Genomic DNA, 22,004 nt, shown 5'->3' on the forward strand with positions numbered 1-22,004 from the left:
TTGCCTGGTTTATCCTGGCAGCCATTTCAGAAGAGCGCCGTGACGCGACACCTCCGTCCCCCCAGGGCAGCAACACTGGACTTTAGCATCCAGCATCTGTTTTGGGCTCGGGCTCTGCATGCTCCCTGTGCTCTGTTTCCACTGGAACTTTGGGGGTGCAGTGCTCCTGCCTGCAGGGCAGCTTGGCCTGTGCTTATCTTGGGAACTCAGGGTGAAGGATGACCTGGCTCCCAGCAGACACCTCTTTAAGGACAGAGAATCTCATGCCAAGGGTGTTAACATCCAGGGGCCGCCCCACCCCCAGACACCAAGACCTCTCAGTGGCAGCTCTCCTTGGAGGTGGTTGCCCTGGACCAGCAGGCCAGCCTGGGGCGTGAGGGGCACTGGCACTCTCTAACACAACACTGCTCGGCATTTCCCGTCTGGACAGCGGCAGCTCACAGGCCAGGCGGCACCATGTTGTCCATGACGTACAGCGAGAGCCTGCGGAGTGTGAGCAGCAGGTGCCACTCAGAATGGGCCCTGCACCCCATCCGCCAGACGGACACAGTGGCCCTGCAGCGGCTGCGGGAGGTGCGGGCGGCTGCCCAGGCCAGGAACATGGAGAGCTTCCTCCGCATGCACGGCCTCTCCCTGGACGGCTGCACTGCCCAGCAAACAGGCATGAAGTATCGGTAAGGGCCAGGTGTGGGGAGAGGGCAGGGGGTCCTGCCACATGCAGGAGCCCTGCAGGCGAGCAAGCCCTGCAAGCACAGGATGCAGCCTGCGAAACACTGATGACAGTCGTATTGTGCAAGGTTAAAGCTTAAAATTTATTACGGTAGAAGACATGTCGCCATTAATCCCTCTAAAAATCCTTCCCCTTGCTTCAGATGTACTGGTCCCACCGTCCTTGCCACCTTCAGAAGCAGTTCTGGAAATCCTTGTTTGAGAGTGTCTTTAGTTTCACTGTCCTGGCTGCCTCCGTGTCTTGAGTCCATTCAAGATAGTGACCTTTCATGGTCTTCTTGACTTTGGGGGATGACCCAGAAGTCACCATGGTGCCGAATACAGTGAATAAAGTGGATGAGGACACAGCATTGTTTTTACCAGCCTGCCTTTTGTGTAGGCTTGGATGGCACACCTCACAGAGACAGAGACATTAATGAGGACTTCCAGGACTGCTTCAGAACGTGGCAGGAATGACGGAATGAGTGTTTGAAGGGAGGGACCATGTTCTGCAGGGGTATTCACGTCAGTGTGTCTCTTACTGCAACAATTTTTTTAAAACTTAAATATTCACCATATATTTTGGTCACCCCATGTATAATGGTGTAAATATTTTCTATTTTGAAAATGCCAGCCACAAAAAAAATGTATCGAGGATAAACCAAAAGCCTGCCATAGTCCTAGCTATCCAAAGATAGCCCTGTTAAGAGTTTGGTATTTTCTCCCTGGCAAAAAAAATCAACATGGGGTGGGGGGGTCTCTTGCAACTTCATTGGAACAAGTTAGTCATCAGGGACTAACTAAACAAGAATTAGTGAAAGCATCATCAACTTATCACCTCTAAGAACAAATCCATTCTGGCATCAGAAACCCGGGTAGGCTTCTGGGGATTTACGTCCTTGGATTGGGGTGGTTTTCCATAAAAAGTGGTTTCCAGCTGGTATATTCTGTATTGGTGGCACCAAACTGTAACCATGGTAGCAAAAGATAGGGATTAAATGTCCCGTCTGTCCAATCGTAGGCATGTGGTCTAAAGCTTGGAACCTCAAGAGGACAGTTTTGATTCAGCACCAAGGACAGCGCTCCCCCTGGCCTGCTTTCCCCTGAGCCAAAGGATCCAGGGCGGGCGGGCTGTTTATAAATCCTTGTTGATTACAAATATGCAGCTGTACATCTTTGGGGCTGAGCCCTTGTCAGAGCCAGTCGGCCGAAGGGGACCACCCCACCCAGTCCTTGTAGGGTTGCCAGATATAGCAGATGAAAACACAGGATGCCCAATTAAAGGAGAATTTCAGGTAAACAACAAAATTTTTAATATAAACATGTCCCACACAATATTTGGGGCATACGTGTACTAAAAAGCTATTCCTTATGTGGGATTCACCTTTAACCGGGCACCCCACTTTTCATTGAGGAGCCTGAGGCTGTGGTTTCCCTCGAGCACAGCCCCCCGGGGCGCCTGGCTGCCTCTGGGGACTAAGTGGATCTAGGGCTGTGGCTCCTGCTGGTTTCTCCTATGGACAGCGCCGTTCCTCCTTCGGCCCATTGTTTGAACATGAAAGAAACAGAACATTTCTTCTAGAAGTCCATTAGATGGCAGAGTTCTTAAGGTTTTGTGTCCTAAATCCAGCTGCGAGGGAAGGAGAATGATCAGCCAGTTTGGCCACAATGGACTCTTCATTCTGATGGAAATTTCTCAAGAGGAAATGTGCATTGCTGCTTTGTTGTGTTTTGGCTAGTCATAGATAACTTTCTTTCATTCATGCGGCAAACGTTTCTTGAGAGGCTTCTTGGCACCAGGGGTTAGGCTAGACCCTGGAGATGCTGCATGAATAAAACCAACAAGGTCCCTACCCTCATGGCCACTGTATCCTGATGTAGGGGCAGAGAAAAAGCAGGCACCCCAGAAACACGTCCAAAGAGCGTCCCCTGTCCCGAGGCATAGAGTGGGATGATGTTACAGAGAGGCCAGGCGGCAGGGAGGTGATGTGACCCCACAGGCTCTGTTTTCGCCATCCCTTGGTCAAACAGTTCAAAGAAATACTGGGCACTTATTTTCTTGATTATGAGAGAACAATGTATTCTGCCATTAAAAAAAAAAATTGGAGGGCCGGGGATGTAGCTCATTGGTTCCGCCGCCTGCCTCACAGGCACAAGGTCCCAAGTTCGATCCCCAGTACAAAAAAAAAAAAATTGGAAAATAGCCAAGTGTGGTGGTGCCTCTTATAATCCCAGCCCTCTGGAAGGGCACTGAGGCAGCAGGATGGCAGGTTTGAACCCAGCCTGGGCAATTTAGCCACTTAACAAAACCTTGTCTCAAAATTTTTAGAAAGGGGCTGGGAATGTAGCTCAGTGTGAAGGCCCTAAGTTTAATCTCCAGTACTGAAAAACAATGCAAAGACTTGTAAGTCTCCCCACCGCCCCTGCTGGACAGGCCTTACAGTGCATCTCTGTGCTGGCAGGGGAGGTTTTAGGTGCCCCGGGGACACTTGCTGAGCTGGGGTTTGTCTGGAAAGGCTCCTTTGAGTCTCCCTTCCCAGTGACCAACTGTCCCCTGCTTACTGGACTGTCCAGGCTTGCCTTGTCCAGAAGGAGCGACATTGAGAGATGACCTCGGACCCTGGCTAAGGCAGAGGGGCCTCTCTCAGCCCCAGTGCTGTTGACGTTTAGGCTGGATAATTTAGTCTGTGTTGGGGGCAGCACCCGACGTCCTCCTACCAGTGGTGACCCTTGCCTAGAAAAGTACACATGCCAAGTTCACCTGCTGGAAGACCTGGTGGAGACTGGCTGGGCTGCATGTTTTATTCTGTGTTTCCAGCAAAGAGTGCCCCCTTGGTCCACTGGTCCAGTATGTATTGAAAGGCCCTTAGGTGCCTGCCTCTGTGTGGGACCATGGAGACACCAAGGTGCCCACTAACCATTGATCCCCAGCCTCTGGGGTCCCCTGGGCACCATGGGGTTGGAGAAGGGAGGAGTTACTTGTGCATGAGTTGGTGCCAAAGGGGATGGGGAGAAACAGGAAGAAAGCCCAGAGGCTTTTGAGGAAGATGATGGGGATGGGTAATAGCACTACTGAGATGCAATTCCCACACCACACAATGCATTTATTTAAAGCGTACAATTCAACAGTTGTAGTACACTCCACAGACATGTACAGAAATCACCACCATCAATTTGAGGACATTTTCATCACCCCCAAAAGAAATTCCATATCCTTTCATTATCGCTCCAAACCGTGCCCCACCCTGGAGACATTAATGTGCTTCATGACTCTAAGGGTTTATCTATTCTTAGTGCTTTTGTATAAGTGAAGTCATGTGACGTGGTCTTTTGTGACTGGCTTCTTTCATGTGGCATGTTTTCCAGGTTTGTCCATGTTGTAGCATGTGTCAGGGCTTTGTTCCTTTGCCTCCATCATTTTCCATTGTGTGGATAGACCACATTTTGTTTATCCATTTGTCAGCTGATAGGTGTGCTTGAACTTGTGTCTAGATGTCCTCCAAAGCCTCGTGTGGTCATAGTTGGGGCTTTTTCAGAGGAGGCTGCATCTAGTGTGACAGTGAAATTGATTCATGGTGCAGTGCTAGGATGGAGGGCACTAGGATTAAGGGTGTGAGTGCTGCCCGCCCTAAGGAGCCTGGATAAGATAGAAGGGGTTGAAAGAGCTGTGGTCGTCCCTTGTTGTTTTGCTGCCTTCTGCCCACCATGAACTGTTTCTCCTCTGCAGTGCCACCCTGCCTTGGAGCCAGCCGATTATGGACTAAAACCTCTACAAATTGGGGCCAGGGATTTAGCTCAGTGGTTCCACCGCCTGCCTTGCAAGCGTAAGGTCCCAAGTTCAATCCCCCGTACCAATAAATAAATAAATAAATAAAACCTCTACAAACTGTGAGCTAAATAGACCTTTCCCCCTTTAACCTTAGGTGCCAAGTGTTTCATCTCAGCAACAAGAGAAAAGTAACTAAGACAGGGTGTTTGAGTTGTTTCCACTTTTTAGCTGTTGGAGGACATTTGTGTTCAAGTGTTTCTTGGAGCATATGTTTTAGGTTTTCTAGGTTGGTATCCAGGCATGGGATTGTTGGATATGTGATGCAGCAGGTGATGTTTTACACTGTGGTGACTCTGATGCATGTAATGTCTCTCAACTCCGGCCTGCTTACCATATGCCATCTGGTTAAAGATAACCCTTGAACAACAGTGAAACGCAGCCCTTGTGAGGCTGGCTGGTTAGCAGCACACGGAAAGGTGTGCGGGGAAGAGTGAGGTGGGGATTCCACATCTCTCCGGGCCGGCTGGGCCCACCCAGAGCCGCCAATGTGCCTAGACTCCATGTGTAGCAAGCTGCTCAATGTCCTGAGCAGATACAGAGCCACCCCACCCAGGAGCCTGAGCACTGAGGCAGGCGCCTCAGCACCAGCACACAGTAGGTGCTTCAATGCTCTGTGAAGGAAAAAATCTCAGCCTTTTACCAGAAGGGAAGAGGGATGGAGAAGGATTGTGAGCTGTTGGCCTGAGAGGTTCCACTGGGGCTCAGGTTTGGAAGCTGGGATGCTGGAGAGCCCTCAGGTAGGGGAGGAGGACAGGAGGCAGTGACTCACCTTGGGCCTGGCAGGGGCCAAAGAAGAACCTTTCCCACGTTGGCCCCGTGACAGGCCTGCGACATGCGGAAGGCCAAGGGTGGAGCCTCGAGGCCCTTGGGTCCTAAGTTCACCTGCAGAAGAGGCTGAGCAGTACCGGCTCAGTGCAGGGGGCCCCCCGCCCCCCGGCTTAGAGAGGGCTCCGCCTGCCCTCACAGCAGAAACCCAGGCTCTGGATCGCACGTGGGCACCTGGGGGAGCAGAGCTGGGCCTGAGCCTGGTCCCCAGGGGCCCCACTGGCCCCCATAGGTTGTGCCTGTGACCTGCCAGGGCGGCCGGGCAAAGGCCGGAGCTTGCCCCCCCAGACCTCTGTCCCACGTCCCACCGCAGTGCTGGCTCCTCCTGCTGCTGCATCCGGTGATGCTCTAGGGAGGCCTCGGCCATCCTGCCCGTGGGGGTGGGAGCCCCACTGGGCCCATTGCTGACTCCCCCTCTGGACGGCCATGCCTTTGTGTGGCGGGTCATTGGAATGCATGCCATTTGTTTGTTTGCTGTTTCTGTTTGTTGCTTTGTTTTGTTTCAGGTGGGGGGGCTATTGAGACAGGCGTGTAGCACAGGCCAGCCTCAGACTTACAGTGATCCTTCTGCCTCAGCCTCCCGAGTGCTAGGATCACAGGCTGCCACCCCAGCCAGCTTTGTTGTTTGTTTGATTCCTGTGAGTGCCTAATCCCTCCCCTAGGGCACACAGGTCTTTGTGATCTGCATTTCACATGGGAGTGGTGAAGGCAGAGGCTGCCAGGCTTGTGAGCTGGGAGACTCAGGCCAGAGCAAGGTCTGACTCTTGGGTCAAAAGGCAGAGCATCCCGCGGGGGCTTCTTTCCTGGGTCCCGTCGGGAGCAGAGCAGACCCGGTAGGTTCAGGGCTGTGCCTCTCATTTCGTCCGTAGAGACTCAGAGAAGCCAGGCGCCCTCTGTGCTCTCTTCTCAGCCCCTCCTGGCAAGTCTGGAGGGACCCAGAGCCAGAGGTGGCCAGGCACCGCCCAGCCACCCCCTCCCGACGCTGAGGATGGGTGTGCAGGCTGTTCGTTCATTCATCCACCCAGTCATTCATTCTCTGTTCACTCAGAAGGACTCACTGACTCTACTAGGAGTCCCCTTCCAACCTTGGAACTTCCCTGTCGCTCAGTCCCTTTGACCCCAGGGTTTCTTTCCTTGGCTGTCCCTGTCATTATCATCAGCCAGAGTGGGCTCCCATGACTTGTGCTTGCTCCCGGAGGAGGCTGTGCCTGATCCAGCCTCGCCCACCCCACCTCGGCAGCCTCAGGGGACAGCGGGGCAGGCGGCTCTGTGTCCTGCGTCATTAATAATGAATCTCCAGTGGCTGCCTGCACCGCCGGCCACCTCCCTGCCTCGGCAAGAGCCCTGTGTGCAGGGCCCGGGAAGCTGGAGAAGCAGCTGCTCCCCGAGACCTCCCAGCCAGGTACAGCAGCCGGCACGGGCCCTGGGCCACCACCCTGGGCTGGGAAGGCTGCACACAGCAGGGCCTCCTCCTCTGCAGATGGCACTTGGCTAGTCAGCTTGGAGTCTCGCAGCCCTGCCCTGCCTGGCACTTTTGGAGGTTGATGGGCACTTCAGCAGCCAGAGCCAGGGCTTCGTGGAGACAGAGAAGGCAGCAGAGGAGAACGACAATGGGAAGTGACCCCTGGGCCCTGTCCTGGACTCCTGGATGAGGTCTTTTCTGTCTGTGTCTGGAAATTTGATGCTGTGCCCTGGGCGGGAGACTGCAGGGACATTTTATCCATCATCGTCTTCAGAAATCCTTGCTCCTAAAAGGACACCTGGCCGCATCTTCGCCTTCCGGGACAAGGGGCCTCCCCGGCTGCCACAACATGCAGGTGTCCTTCATGTGCTCCGAGCACAGCCTCAAGGCCTGGGGCCCTGAGGAGCAGCTGGGTCGGTCGGCAGCCAGCAGCCCCAGCCCAGGCACCCGCAGCCACTTCCACACCGTGGCCCTGGTGGCCCAGAGCCTGGGGCAGCTCTCCGTGCAAAGTGTCCCGAGCACCAGCGATACCCACATGAAGCAGGCCGGGATGAAATATAGGTACGGGCCACCAGCTGTGCGGGTGGGGGCCCAGGAAGTGGGCAGAATCCTCGTGGGCTACTGGTGCTGGCTTAGCCCTTGGTGACCCGGGAGGCCTGAAGGGAGTTTCTTCATGACTGTGGAGGGAGCCCGCACGAGTCACCCTCTTCCCTCCTCCTGCCTTTGATTCCTTTTGGGGGGCCTTTTGTTTATAGTAGCCAAGTCGCCCCCATTAACGCCTGCTCTGTACCACCTGCTCTTCCCAGGGACCCCCCAGCGCTGGTAGAGGCCCCAGAAGATGCCCCTTGGGTGGTCTTGGGTCTTCGCAGAGGCCACAGTGACAAGCATTAGTGCCTTGTTCGGGGGCTGGCAGCTGAACCATGCCGTGGAAGCACTGTCCCTCCCCGGCACATCTGGGTTCCTCTAGGAAGGGTTCTCGCTCAGGTGGGCCCAGGGCAGCCAGCCAGTGCCCGAGTTTTCCCATGATGGTCCCAGGCTGTCTTGTTTCTGTCCCCGCTCCCGGTCCTGTGACTTGAATGTGGGGCGGGTCCAAACGTCTGGGGCAGGGCTGCCTTTCCTGCCTGTGTCCCCGTGTTGGCCACCCGGCCTCATTCATGTGCTCCCGGGACAGAAGGATCCTGGCCTGGCAGGAAGGGCCCTGGGGTAGGACGAGGACAGCCACTCAGGCCTGGCCCTCCTCACCCCGGGTCCTTGGGGCCCCGAGGAGGTGCTCCTGGGGCAAAGGGGCCTCTGGCTCTTGAGGCTGCACAGACTGGAAGGAAGTGGGGGCCCTCGACCCCGGATTCCGAAACTTGTGGCACAGATGGTCCTGGCTGTATCAGAACAGCCTGGATTTGCACCTGATGTTGTTGCCGACTCAGAAGCACTGAGGGTCCCTGAGTCACTGAAGTCACTGAGGAGGGCAGCTTACACCTCCCCCAGAGCCAGCACCCAAAGGTGACCACATGGGAAGGGGCCACGTCCCTGAGCCCAGCACCCCTCAGATGACCACTGGGCTGAGCTGGGGTCCTGCGTCTATCCCCGTGTCGCCACCTTACCTGGGCCTGGGACAGCTGGTTCCGTAGTGATTCCCCAGCTGAAGGACTCTGTCCCTCCCCCCTCGCCTGGAGTGGAATTCTCTATGCTAGAAGCTCTGAGGTTTGTACCTTGTGTCAGGTGGGGGTCAAAAGCAGGGAGTAAATTGAATGTATGTATACTTTTTAGTTCAAATACTCAGTACCTGCCGTGTCTTTTACGTCAATCCGAGGACCATGAAGGGAATTAAAGCGAGACTCTGCAGGTGTAAGGCCCTATGTAAACAGGAAGTGTGGCTTTAACATGGTCCCCTGTAAGGCTCCTTAAAGAGCGAGTCTCCAAGAGCTTGTGTGCACAAGGTGACCATGTGTACGTGTGTGTGAGCACATGTGTATCCCTGTACACGGGTGACCACACATGCGCATACTTGCAGGAGGCAGGAAGGGTCAGAGAGGGCAGTGAAAGGTTTGCAGTCTGGGGATCTGGGTTCAAACCCAGCCCAGCACTGCCTGGCTGCTGGACCCAGTCCTCTCCAGCGAGGCACAATTGGGGCTCCCATGCAGCAGGGCCTGGCGAGCTTGTCTTGGGGATGTGGGGGATGCGGATGGCCTTGTGCCTTGGGTGGGGCTGTGTCGTCTCTGAGCAGCTGAAAGGGGAGTGAGACCCCAAGTGCTCCTCCATCGCCCTGACCGAGCCCTCTCTCTTCCGGCCCCAAGGGTGGCCACCTCGTCCTGCCCCAGTGCCACAGCCAGGGTGCAGTGGGCTGCAGCAACTGAGGGTGGGCCTGGCGCCTCCCCCGGAAGCTGCAGGGAGCTAGAGGTGGCCAGTACCTGGTCCCATACTCTTGCCAAAGGGCCCAAGAGTGCCCAGAGAAGGGATGGGGAGGCCAAACCCCAGGGGCAAGAGAAGAACCGAAATCCGGTCCCCAGGCTGACCCCAGGGCCTGGGCTCCTCTGCCCCAAATGATGCCAACATCATCCCGCGGCAAAACCCCCACGGAGGCCCGGGCCTGTCCTCTGGGAGCCTGGCGTCTGGCCGCAGAGCAGACCCGCAAACAGTTAGTGTCGGTCTCCTGGTACGTGCGTTAGGACTGCGCTCTCAGGAAAACACCTGTCCATTTCCCAACCAGCCCATCAGGGCCACGGCACCTTTCCTCCCTTCCCTGACCAGGTTTTGTCCTCTGTTCAGATGCTGACAGGAGCAGCCCAGACTCCTCCTAACAGGATCTGTAATTCCCTGGCGCCTTCCAGCCCTGGCCCTTCCCGCAGTGTTTAGGGGTGCATGGTGGGCACTAGCGCTTTCCCATGACACAGGTCCTGGCTCTGAGTCCTCGTTAGCCATTTCCCCCAGTCCTGGGAAAGATGCAGGTGAATTCATGCAGACCAGCAGTATTTGGGTTGAGCGATTTGGGCGCCTGTCTTATCATTATGTCGAGCTTTAATTAGTGGAAAGAAATCTGTAGGAAACGATTCTCGTGCCTGGAGAGTTTCACGTGGCCAGGTGGCAGCAGCCCCTGTCTAGCTGTGGTCTCCTAGCCCCTTGGAGCAGCCACACGGATAAAGTGCCCACCCTAGGGGTGCTCTGTCCCTTCTCATCCCTTCTCCCGAGGCCCGGCAGCGGCTGGCAGAACTAATACCATCATTGCTTTCACCGGGAAGCAGCGGAGATGGGTAACTGGCATCCTGCAGTGCCCTAGTTTTGTTAGATGATTCCTGAGGGCGGGGGAGACAGGGCCTCCAGGGTCCCACCCAGGCATGGAGACTCAGCCCTGTCAGGAAAGCGGGTTCATTTGATGCCAGTCTTGGAACCGATCAGATTTGGGGAACAGCAGCAGCACTTGCTGGAGGCCCCCAAGCTGTGGGACAACAGGTGTCTGCTCTTCAGCCCCAGACGCAGGTGGACTCCGTTCGTGTCCTCACCTGTCTATTGCTAATGCTGCTCCGTTCTCCCATACTCGCAGTGTGTCCTGGCATCTCAGGACCTGGGTTGGAATCCCAGCCCCAGCACGAGCTGATAAAAGGGACTTTTTTAGGCTGACGGGCTTACAGGCTGCCTTTCAACCCAGCCTGGTCAGGAAACTGCTCCTCACTGTCACTCGCACGGGTGGCTTTACAAGGTCAGGGCCGGGCGCCCTTTGGATGCCTCGATTTGACCAGACCGGGTCCCCAGTGGGGCCCAGGGCTCCATGGGTATTTGTGTCTGTGCCTGTTTCCTGGGGAGGAGTCCGAAGCCTGTATGTGGTACCCAAAGGGCTCTGCGGGCCCACAGCTGCAGGGCACTGCTGAGCCCGACCTTCTGTTCTTCCAGTCCTCATGGCACCTTCTAGCCGAACAACCCACGTCTCCCACAACAGCTACTGTGTGGCCAGCATGGGGGAGGTGGCATACACTGCCCAGTGGGCCTGGCTCCTGTGGGACTCATCAGGGACACACTGTGCCTACTGCAGCTGCCCCAGATGCGTGTTGCTCTGCAACACTCAGCCCAAAGGGGCTGTTGGATGACTTCACAGATTCATAAGAGGGAAAAAGTCTCTGTCTCTCTGTTTTGCAGTACTGGAGGTTGAACCCAGGGCCTTCAGCCTGAGCTACATCCCCAGCCCTTTTTAATTTTATGTATTTATTTATTTTTGGTACTCAGGTTCGAACTCGGACCCTTGCGCTTGCAAGGCAAGCGCCAGAACCACTAAGCTCAATCCCTGGCCCTTTATTTATTATTTTGAGACAGGGTCTCACTAAGTTACTGAAGTTGCCTAGGCTGGGCCCAAACTTACGATCCTTCTGCCTCAGCCTCCCAGAGTGCTGAGATTACAGGTGTGCACTACCATAACCAGCTGCATTTCCTTTTCAACACAGTCACATGCGTGCGGCCCCCTCACCCTGTCCTCAGATTGCTGACCCACCAGGTCACAAGTGTGACCCAAGAGGACAAGAGGAGAACCTCGCAGGGGAGAGGCCTCCCTCTGATGGTGCCCTCTCAGCCTCAGAACAGGAAATGACTATGGTGGGAATGGGCAGGGCTGGCACCAGCGGGCAAGCCTGGCTGGCGGCATTGTGCCCGGGTACTGGGACTCAGGCTGTGTTTGTTTTCCAGGAACCTAGGCAAGTCTGGCCTGAGGGTCTCCTGCCTGGGGCTCGGTGAGTGTGGGGACCCACATGCCAGGGAAGGGGGATGCAGTAGGGCTGGCCCTGCCCCTGCTGGAAGGAGCTACACCCAGAGCCCAGGATGCAGGGGGTGGGGCCTTTGTTGCCATGGCAACCTGGAGACAGGCATCAGGAGGGAAGGGACCAGAGCTGCAGGCCCCTGGCACACACAGCCCACCCCAAACTAGGAAGCCGGAGCAGCTCCTGGCCCAGGGGTGCCTGGGAGATTCTTCCCAGGGCTCGGCCTCAAGGCAGGAGCCCTTCCAGTTGTCCTCTTTCCCCGGGCCAGATTTGAGCTCTGTCCGCAGAACCCGAGTCCACCTCCCACCTGGCACCCTGTCCCTCCCCCACCACGAGAGCAGCGAGCATGCCTGTTGTCAGGGAGACCGCCTTGTCCCCTCCCCACGGCAGGAAGGGGCAGCGTGACCCAGGACGCGACAGGAGCTACACCAGCACAAGTGCATTTCTTTTTCCTTCTTTAGTACTGGGAATGGACCCCAGAACTTTATTTTTTTACTTTTTAGACAGGGTCTTGATAAATTGCTCAGCTGCCCAGCCGAGACTCAAGTTTGCCTTCCTCCTGCCTCAGCCTCTCAGGGTGCTGGGGTCATAGGCGCACACCACAGGCATTTCAAAGGCTGATCCCTCAGTTTGGACACTTGCTCTGCGGGCCAGAAGTCCCTGCATTCAGAGAACAAACTCACCGCAAGGCAGGGTTGGGGCCCTGGCAGATGGCTTAACTTGAGCTCTCGTGTCTCTTTCCAGGAACATGGGTGACCTTCGGAGGCCAGATCACCGACGAGGTAAGACACGGTTCCCTCCACCCGAACCCAGCAGCACGCGGCCAAGTGCCCTGCGTGATCCAGTGAGCAGGCGCCTGTGGAAGCCACAGGGCAGCCTCCCTCTGAGGGACAGCAGGAGGCAGAGCCAGGAGCAAGGGCTGAGGAGAGGCCACACCCAGTGCCGCCACCTAGTGGCTGGGTGCTGGGGCCTTCTGCACATCCCTCCGCCCCAGGAGCTTAACCACCACCCGTGGTTAACCAAGAGCTCTGGGAGTGCACAGCTCCCAAGTCACAAGCCAGATGCCAGGCTGCGCCCTTCAGAGCAAGCACGTGAGTCTGTCCAGGTCGTTTGTCATGCAGCTTCCGCCAACGTCCCGCAGGCTGCAGACCCTCAAGAGGGTGTTGTTTACCAAGCTCCTCGCCACGCGCTTCCATGAGTGGTGTTAATCACATGCATCGAAATCAAATGTGTCTGCTGGGGTTTATCTGCACAGTCGGAGAACAAGGGTCCCCAGGAGAGGGGTGCACACCCAGATGGGGGACAGTGGGGAGATGCCCAGAGCCAAGCACATGCATTCACTCAGAGAGCTCCGGGCATCTGCCCCCTACACGGGTGTCACCCCTGCCCTACTTCCTGTTGGAAGGGGTGCGTCTAAAAATTACTAAGTAAGTGCCTTGATTTGAGACTTCATCAGCTGGGCTTGCTCCATCTTCAAAGGGAAAGCTTTGCTCGCCTCAAAATCTGAATGCATACGGGTTGTACTTCTGTTCACCTTTAAGTCTGTGGTGGTGCCTGTGGTGGATCTGTTTCCGAGTCGCTGGCTGTGGGCTGTCTTGGGTGAAGACAGAGCTCCCGAGCCCCCGGACTGGTTCCCAGCAGGCAGAGATCGCAGCCGTGGGGCTGGGTGGCTCTCTCGGGGGAGGTCAGGCCCGCGAGGCCTCTGGGGGTGGTTACTAAGGTGTAGAAGGGGTCTGCAGACAGTGTCAGCCACACTAGGGGACTTTTCGCCAACAGCTCGGTGGCAGCAGAGTACCAATGCCAGCTCCAGCCAACCGTGTCTCCATCGGGGACATGGTGACACAGAGAAAGCATTGGAGGCCATCTCTAGGGGACCGGGCTGGGAGCAAAGAGGATATGACAGATGACAGTCAGGTTCCAAAAGGCTGTGGCAGGTGACAGCCATCGGTGAAGGAACAAGAAGAATTATATGAACCTTGCGGTTAGCGTCAGAAACAAAATTGACACACGGAGTGCGGGCCCTGGCTGCTGTCCAGCAGGGGAGGCCACGGTCTTCATTCCCTAGGCAGCCAGGAGCAAAGATCATCCTGGCCCGCTGGTTGATTTTGGTGAATTTTCATTAAATACATGAAACGTGAAAGTTGCCATTTGTACTCCCAAGGGTACGGTTCAGTGGTTTTAGCACATCACACTGCGTGCAGCCACCACCATCGGTTTCCAGGATAACTCTGCTCCCCGCCTGGCTTGGGTCTGCACCCCATCGTGGGTGAGAAACACTGAGGCCTCCGCAGCAGGTGGGATTGCAGGAGTTCACCACCAGCCCCAGCCAGACTGCAGTTTTGCTTTTTGTGTTTGTTTGTTTGTTTTGGGCAGTACTGGGTGTTGAAACCGAGGGCACACCGCCAGCCCTTTCTAGGTTCCCCAGTCTGGCCTGGAAGTCAAGATCTTCCTGCCTCAGCCTCCCAAGTAGCTGGGATGACAGGTGTGCACCACCATGCCCAGCTTGGATTCTGCATTTCTGATGCGGATGCTGCTGGAACTAGTGAGGCTACTGCAGAAGCAGCAGAGAGGCACTGGGTGCTGGGCAGCCTGGGCACAGTGGGGGCAGTCAGTTTGGGGCTCGGTTTGCAAGGGGAGCCGGCAGCCCTGGCACAAGAGGAAGAGCAGAGGCAGGGCCCAGGGCAGGCTCAGTGAGGCCGCCCTCCTTAGCACACACCAGCCCCTGCCCTCAACACCCCACCTCCTCCTCTCCCCTTGGATGCCTGGAAAACTCCTAAGCGTCCTTCAGAGCCCAGCCCTGAGAATTCAGACGCATGCTCCTGCACAGGTGACCCCCAAGGACATTGTGCTGAGCAGACTAAGCAGGTCACAAAGACACCAGCTGGGGCCGGGGATTTAGCTCAGTGGTTTCAACGCCTGCTACGCAAGCGCAAGGACCCAAGTTCGATCCCCGGTACCAAAAAAAAAAAAAAAAAAAGACACCGGCTGGGTGATTCTGCTTCCGTGAGGCTTCCTAGAGGGCAGATTCACAGAGGCAGAAGCAGGAGCAAGGGTGGCAGAGGCCGGGAGAAGGCAGAGGGGATGGAGCTCCCGGCTGGCTGCTTGAGGAAGTCCTGGAGAGGGCGGCCGGGGCCCAGCTGTATGCACACACTCAATGCCCCTGACCTGTCCACCTAAAAAGACTCTACTAAATATTCTAGCTTTTAAAAAGAGATGAAAAGTCAGGCCTCAAATCCCAGCAAGCAGGAGGATCACCGTGAGTTCAAGGGCAGCCTGAGCTACATAGTGAGACCCTGTCTCAAAAAATAAAAATAGAAAGGGGATAAGAAATGAAGGGGATCCCGTGAGCAAACAGAAACTAGTTTCCAGGATGGACTCCCAAGTGGAAAAAGGAAAGTACGAAGGGTATCTGCAGTGTGGGCCACCTCTCACATAAGGGGATGGAAAATATCCATGTAGCGGGACATGGTGGTACACACCTGTCATCCCAGCACCCTGGGAGGCTGGAGCAAGAGGATCCCAAGTTTGAGCCCAGATTTACCAAGACCCTGTCTCAAAATTAAAAATAAATAAAAAGGGCATGGTGGGCCAGGGATTTAGTTCAGTGGTTCCAGCGCCTGCCTCACAAGCGCAAGGTCCCGAGTTCGATCCCCGGTACCAAAAAAAAGAGATAAAAAGGGCATGGGGATGTAGCTCAGTGCAAAGAACCTGGATTCAATCGCCATTACTGGGGAGAGAGACAGAGATAGAACACAAGGAAACCATTCCCCAAAAAACTTAAAAAATAAAAGACCAGGACCCGGAGTCCACTCTTCTCTTTCCAAAGCCTCCACAGGCCCCCTCAGGCATGCACAGGTGTCCTCCTGCTGGCGCAGGCGGGTCCCAGGACACATCCCGAGACAGTCAGGGCGAGCAGCACCAGTGAGCGAGGCCCGCGCGTGGAGCTGTGGGGAGACTGGGTGGGATGTCTCTCTCTGTCCAGACGGAGGGGCTGGGGGCCAGCTGGAGCCCTGGGAAGAGCCGTTGTTGTCGCTGGGTCACTTGAGCTGTGGCCGCCAGAGGGGACAGCAGAGTGGCCTCAGCACCCTCAGCTCGCTGATTCCAACCCCAGCTGCTGGCCCATCCAGGCTCCGTCTGCACAGCACCTGAAATGTTCTGGGTCCCCGGCCCACGTTTGAGAACCAGGAGGCTGTAGCCCACCTTGCCGTGGGCAGCACCGGCCGCAGCCTGCCTCTCTCACCATGGTCCCCCTTGGCGCGTCCCCTCATGTCTCACTGTCCACACCCACCCGTCCTCACTGCACACCTGCCCAGTGCCAGGGCTTCGGGCTCTGCGCAGACAGCAGCTCCGGCTGCCTCGCGCACAGCGATGGAGGGGGATTGGAGCTAATTCACCCACCCCGGCTCACTGTGGAGGGAACCTGGCTCTCGACCCCACACTGAGGAGGTTGCCAGTGACAGGGACAGGAGCACTCTCTGGAGGGATGGCAGCGTTTAGGGTGCCTTCCCACACCGCATCTCCGGGTGTCCATTGAGGCTGGAGCCCCAGGTCTGTTCCCAGCCCCGCTGCCCCTCTTTCTTTTGCACAAGTTCAGGATTGTAGCAGCCCAGGGAGCATGAGCTACTCGGCAGCAGGGCAGCACTGGGGGCCGAGTGTCCATCCCACCTCGCTGAGGGTGGGGAGTTGTGGCACTGGGAGACTCCCGCCATGGCCATGGGGCCTCCTGGGAGCCAGGGGACTCCATTCCTCCCTCTGCAAGAGAGCAATGGTCCTGGAGAGGGTGCCGTGAGACATAGCTGAAGACACAGCCAGAGCTTTAAGAAATGTCATTCACCCTGCAAGGTCTGTGGAGCTCCTAGTGGTGGCTACACTAATGACCTGGGCCCACCATACCAAAGTGCCACCGCCTGAGTGGCTTAAAACAACACAGATGTGTTGTCCCATAGTTCTGGAGCCAGAGGCCAAAATCCAGGTGTGTACAGACCCCTGGTCCCTGCAGAGGCTGAAGGAGAGTCTGCCCCTGGCCGTGCCTGCCTTCTAGTGGCTGCTCTGTCCTAGCATGTCTTGGCTTGTGGCCACATCCCTCCAGTCTTAGTGCCATCATTACACGGCCTCTCTGAGACCGTCTTCTCTTCCTGGAAGGGTCTCAGCCACACCGGATGTGGGGCCCGGCCTAAGCAGCATGGCCTTACCCTAACTAACTGCTTTGACAAGAACCCTGTTTCCACACAAGTTTGTGTTCTGAGGTTCTGAGCACAGGTACATTTTGGAGGTTCAACCCAGCACATAGGGTCCCTGCTCTCAAGAAGTTCAGTCTGTAGGCTTTTTCTTCATCCATTTGCCCTTCTTTGTTCCTCTTGAAGGGTTTATGACTTTCAGGGGGGTTTGTTTTTGGTTTTTGTGCTAATGAGGATTGAACCCAGAGTGTTTGCACTGAGCTACATCCCCAGCCCTTTTTAGGGTCTCACTGTATAGCCCAGGCTGGCACTGAACTTGGCAATCTTCCTGCCTCAGCCTCACAGAGTGCTGGGATGACAGACGGGCGCCTCCACACAGGGCGCTCTAAGGGCTTTACTGAGAGCTGCCCTCAGGCTGGCAGGCAAAGGCTGGCCTGAGCGACTCTGGTTTTCTCGTTTCAGATGGCAGAGCAACTAATGACCTTGGCCTACGACAATGGCATCAACCTCTTCGATACTGCGGAAGTCTACGCAGCGGGCAAGTAGGTGTCTGTGAGGGACCAGAGCTCCGGTACCCACTGTCCTCCTTCCCAAGCGTGCCTTCCACGCTGGCTTCTTTTCTAAACTCGAAGCGGCCTCGGGAGGAATTTTTACGGGGCCAGAATCACAGAACCTGTGGACACCGGTCACTTGCTAAACTAACTCCCCGTGTGCCCAAGCACCAGGGTGACCACAGTGCTCCCCGTGCCAGACACTGTGCGGGAACAGAGCCAGGATTAAGCTGCTGACGGAGGCCTCTCGACGGCTGGTGACCTGCAGTCAGCCCCATGCGCCTGACATTTTCATGTCTTAATGATGCAATTAGGGCTGCAAGGAGCACTGGCCACTGGAGCTAAGAGGGAGGCACTGGGCCCCGCTGCTGCAGAAGCGCTCCCCGTCTTGGCAGTGAGCTTTCCTCCTCAATTATGTAAAAACTCAGCCCTCTTCAGCCAGAGCCCTTGGCTTTGATTTTAAAGACTGGCTGTAATCAAATCATCCACTCTCCTGCATCTGTTTCCAAAAGTCAGCTTTTGTTTGTGGAATCATTTGCTGCTCTCTCTTCACCCTCCCTCGGCCTCCTGCCTGGAGCAGCCAAGTTCCCCACAGCTGGGCTGCTGCAGCCCTGGCCCACTGTGCTCTGCGGCCCTGGGCACCACCTGGCTCAGGCAGGGGTCAGTTGTCACCTGTGTTACCTGCTGCCTGCCCCGGGGCCCAGTGCCAACCCAGGGCCTGGGCAGCTGACAGCGGGACCCCCAAACGTCCTCCGGCCCCCATTAGCAGCTCTTCTGTCCCTCCCAAGCCACAGTGTCCTTCCAGCCTCTCCAGACAGACAAATGGGCTAACCCAAAGGGTCAGCAGAGAAGCCCAGGGCAGATGCCCAGCCCAGAGGTGTCCGTGCACGCGCACACACACACACACTCACACACACTCTCCTGAGCCACTTTCCTGGCCCTGTTCCTGCCTGGCGCCTGCTGCCCACGAGGGCACACGGAGGGCAGCTCCATGAGGCTTCCTCCAGCTCCAGATGGTCCAGCCCCATGCCTGGGCCCAGCACGCTCCATGCATCGACAGCCACACTCTGCCCTGTCACTGTTCCCACCCTGTTTGACTGGACTCCCGGGCCTGGCGTGCCAGACCAAGCATGCTGAGTGCCAGGCGGCCCCGGGCCTCTCGGAGCTCCTCGCTGGAAGCCAAGGTCTCAGAAAGCAGCTCTCTTCCCTGGCCTTCCCCTCCTCCACTGGCCGTGAGGCTCACCCTCCATTCCTCCCAGAGTTGAACCCGGTGCTCACGCCTTCCCTGGGAAGCCAAGCCCTGAGTCCTGGGCACAGGCTCGGAGGCGCTGCTCTGGGCAGGGGGCTAGGGACACGTCCAGCAGGCAGGGGGCAGCGTGGCCCCTCCTGCCGACCAGGGTAGCCAGCACGGTTCTTGCTTCTTGCTTCTTGCTCTGACACTAACCTGGGTGCTTCCCAGAGAGCTGCAGCATTGCCCTGCTCCCCCAGGCAGCTGCAGTTCTTGTAGCCAGGACTGCAAGCGCCTGGGCTTGGTTACCCCATGGTCTGCAGCTCCAGTGGCTCCTCAGTCTTCTTCCTCCTCTCCTGATCCTTTGTCCCACAAATCAGGAACCAGGGAATAAAAAGAAGAGGCCCAGGGCTGAGCAAATTTCCTGTGCGTCCTGACCGTAAACGAGGAGCATTCAGAATGTGTGCTGAACAGCTTGCAAATTAGAGCCCATTATTTCTGAGCGGATGACTCAGGCGCTTTTATAATTGCAATGTAGCACGGGGTATGGATCGTTCTCCGTCTGTTGTTTTTGCTCAGAAACATTTTGGTACAAGCAGAAAGTTTTTAAAAGTTAATCCAGCACTGCTGTGGCAAAGGAGGCCAGAACAGCGGGCTGGTGACCCCCGCAGGCCCGAGTTTGGTGCAGAACTCAGAGTGATGCCCAGCAGAGCCAACAGGGGTGGGCATGGCATGGCTCTGTTCAAGAGCAAGAAACCAGAGGGGTACATGCCAACACACACACGTGTGCACACATGCACATGCTGTCCTAGAAACCCCACCACCACTGGCTCGGGAGCCAGGATGGGCCCGACGAATAATCTATCTTTGAAAAATATACGTGTCTGCAAATTTCACCTGAATAACATGGCCGGGTGTGAATTTCTAGCGGCCTGGGAAACAGGATGCTGGTCTTGCTGAGTGGGAAGGTTCCTTCCTTCCCCACAGGAGCTGGAAGCCAGGCCGGTAGCTACTTAGGTGGGAAGCACAGTGCAGCTCTGGCCTTTCCCTCTGGAATGCCAGCCTGGCTCTGCAGCTCCGTGGCGTCTTCACAGAGGGCCCAGTGGCAGGCTGGCTTTGATTTGCCCCTTCTGCAGTGATGAAATCTGTGCCTCTTGCTTTGCAGGGCTGAAGTGGTCTTAGGAAACATCATTAAGAAGAAGGGATGGAGGTAATTACTCGATTCTCTCTGCCATCTGTCCCCAGGGCACACTCATACAGACACACACACACACACACACACACACTCACACAGACTCACACTCAGACTCACAGGGAAGGCCGGGGTGGGAGGTGGTACTGGGGAGTTGGGGTTCCTGGCCTGGGGGGTGCTGGCCGCCAGGGGCGAGCCTGGGCTTGGATCAGAGGCCTAGGAGGGGGATGAGCATTCAGTGGCAGCTCCTTCCTGTTTACCAGCGGAGCGCCTGGGGTCCACCATGTCAGCCCCTGGGACAGTCTTGCCAAGGCCTCAAAGTCCCCAGGTTTTTGTTGCTGGAAAGAAAGTCCCACACTGGAGCAGCCCCTGCTCCTCCGGAGCCCGAGGGTTCACACCATGGTGGCTGCCCTGTGAGGCTCCACTCCACATTGACCCGGCCCTCAGGAAGGGATTCCGGGTCAGGGCAGTGAAGGCAAAGCCTCGGGGCAAAAAGAGCTGCACGTGGCCCAGGGATTTAGCTCAGAGGTTCCACACCTGCCTGGAGAGTGCAAGGTCCCAAGTTCGATCCCCGGTACCAAAAAGAAAAAAAGCTGCAAGTGAGAGCCCCCGGCAGCCCGGTGCATACAACAGCTCCACTGCAGAGGCTCGAGGTGCCAGGGCCAGAGCAGCCCGCATTCCACCGGCAGGGCTTCTGACGCCCCTCCTCTCACCCACCTCGCTCTAACTAATCCCAAATAAGTCCCTCCCCCAGGGATTCAGGGAGACACACACTGCAGATGCCATGATTGGGTCTGCAGTGGGGACACAGGGAGGTACGTGCTAGCATTCTCCGTACGGCTTTAGGAGCTTCCTGCCTCAGAAGAGCCTGGATGGTCACTGTCACCCCCGGGGGTCACCTCCTCCCTGGGGAAGTGTCCCTGCTGCATCTCTCTGCACCCTGCCCAAAGCCCCACAGCCCGTGTTCCCAGCAGAGGAAGCAGCGGGGCCTCAGTGGCCCTCGGAGCTCTGGTCACACTGTCCCCTGCCGTCTGGCCCCAGCCAGCCAGCTACAGTTCTGGGGGTGGGAGATGCGCTGCCCCAGGCCCTCTTGGTGGAGGCCAAGACCCCAGGCTCAGCATAGAGCAGGCAGTAACGATGCAGAGATGCCAGTGGGTGTCCGGGGTGGTGGGTGAGGGCTGGGGCCTGGGCCCCATAACCCTCCTCCTGTCTTCCATCCCACAGGCGCTCCAGCCTTGTCATCACCACCAAGATCTTCTGGGGTGGAAAGTAGGTGCAGACATGCAACACCAGGGTCTGGGCCGGGGGACCTGGGGACGGGAGCTGCGGGGCCCAGTGTATCCCCTCCCTCCACGCCCAGTGACCGTCCTGTTAAGAAAAGCAGCTTCGGCCAAGTTTGCTTTGCACCCAGACCTTTTTTAATTGTTGTTTTCACTTACATGGTTTTCTTTTCCTTTGTGATGAACAACACAAAAATTCTAGAGGACAGAAAATTTGTGAACTATCCAAACCATCCTGAATCTTCCAGGCCTCCCAGCCTTGGTGTCTGGCTCTACCAGGGGCTGGGTGATCTACATCTCACAGGAGTCAGACTTATGATTCATTCTTAAAATTAAGAAAATCCAAGCCACCTGACCTCGTCCCAGCTTCCACCTGAGCCTGGGCTTCCGGTTGTCACCCCCAAAGCAGAACCAGGCCACATGTCGCATTTGCCGACCTACTTTTTCGCCTAAAATTGCGTCCTAAACATTTCCCCAAATGGCTCAAAATAACACCCACGCTGTTGGCCTGTTTTTCAGAGCAGAGACGGAGAGGGGCCTTTCCAGGAAGCACATCATAGAAGGTGAGGAAGGGTGGTGGTCACCAGATCCCACGGGGTCCAGACCGGGGAAGCCGAGACCCGGCCGCACCCATTACCCAGCAAAGGGCCAACCTGGGCACCCAGAGCTCGGGTCCGACCCTCCTTCCAGGTGGGCCAGGGGACCCTCATGGAATGGGCCAGCACTGGGGCTGGACACAGGACAGCAGAGTGAGGGCAGCGGGACATGGGGTGAGCTGCACCCTTACTGTCTTCGTGCCTGTGGCCTTGGCTTCTGTCAAGTACTGTCCTGTCCACTCTCCGTTCAAACCTGCGTCTGGCGGCCTTGAGGCCACAGAGGCTGCAGGCTCAGCGTCAGGCTTTGGGACGCACTCGTTGGTGACTGCCAATCAGACACCACCGGAGTGGTCAGGTAGACGGCACATACTGTACTCTCTCCCCTGCCTGATCCAGCGCAGGCTGCTAGGGCCCAGGAGC

The 22,004-nt window shown here is 56.6% G+C and overlaps 1 protein-coding gene and 1 pseudogene across 16 annotated transcripts in view; both read left to right on the top strand.

Moving 5' to 3' along the window:
• The window catches only part of Kcnab2 (potassium voltage-gated channel subfamily A regulatory beta subunit 2), a 75,453-nt gene that overhangs the window by 43,025 nt on the left and 10,424 nt on the right, over window positions 1-22,004 (top strand). For 11 of the 16 annotated variants that reach the window (XM_087214596.1, XM_087214594.1, XM_087214593.1 and 8 more), the window contains 6 exons: window positions 11,490-11,533; window positions 12,305-12,342; window positions 17,200-17,279; window positions 19,682-19,726; window positions 20,933-20,977; window positions 21,508-21,551. In XM_087214596.1, coding sequence (XP_087070722.1) covers window positions 11,490-11,533; window positions 12,305-12,342; window positions 17,200-17,279; window positions 19,682-19,726; window positions 20,933-20,977; window positions 21,508-21,551 — 296 coding nt within the window. Of the gene's footprint in view, window positions 1-430; window positions 675-6,768; window positions 7,386-11,489; window positions 11,534-12,304; window positions 12,343-17,199; window positions 17,280-19,681; window positions 19,727-20,932; window positions 20,978-21,507; window positions 21,552-22,004 lie in introns of those variants that run through there. The other 5 variants (XM_087214591.1, XM_013065151.3, XM_087214592.1 and 2 more) reach the window with 3 other exon arrangements.
• On the top strand, window positions 7,745-11,483 carry LOC147827362 (uncharacterized; annotated as a pseudogene).

This window comes from Heterocephalus glaber, unplaced genomic scaffold (genome assembly GCF_053883595.1).
Source record: "Heterocephalus glaber isolate CG9 unplaced genomic scaffold, H.glaber_assembly_v1.0 deba00001447, whole genome shotgun sequence".
NCBI classification, from domain to species: Eukaryota; Metazoa; Chordata; class Mammalia; order Rodentia; family Bathyergidae; genus Heterocephalus; species Heterocephalus glaber.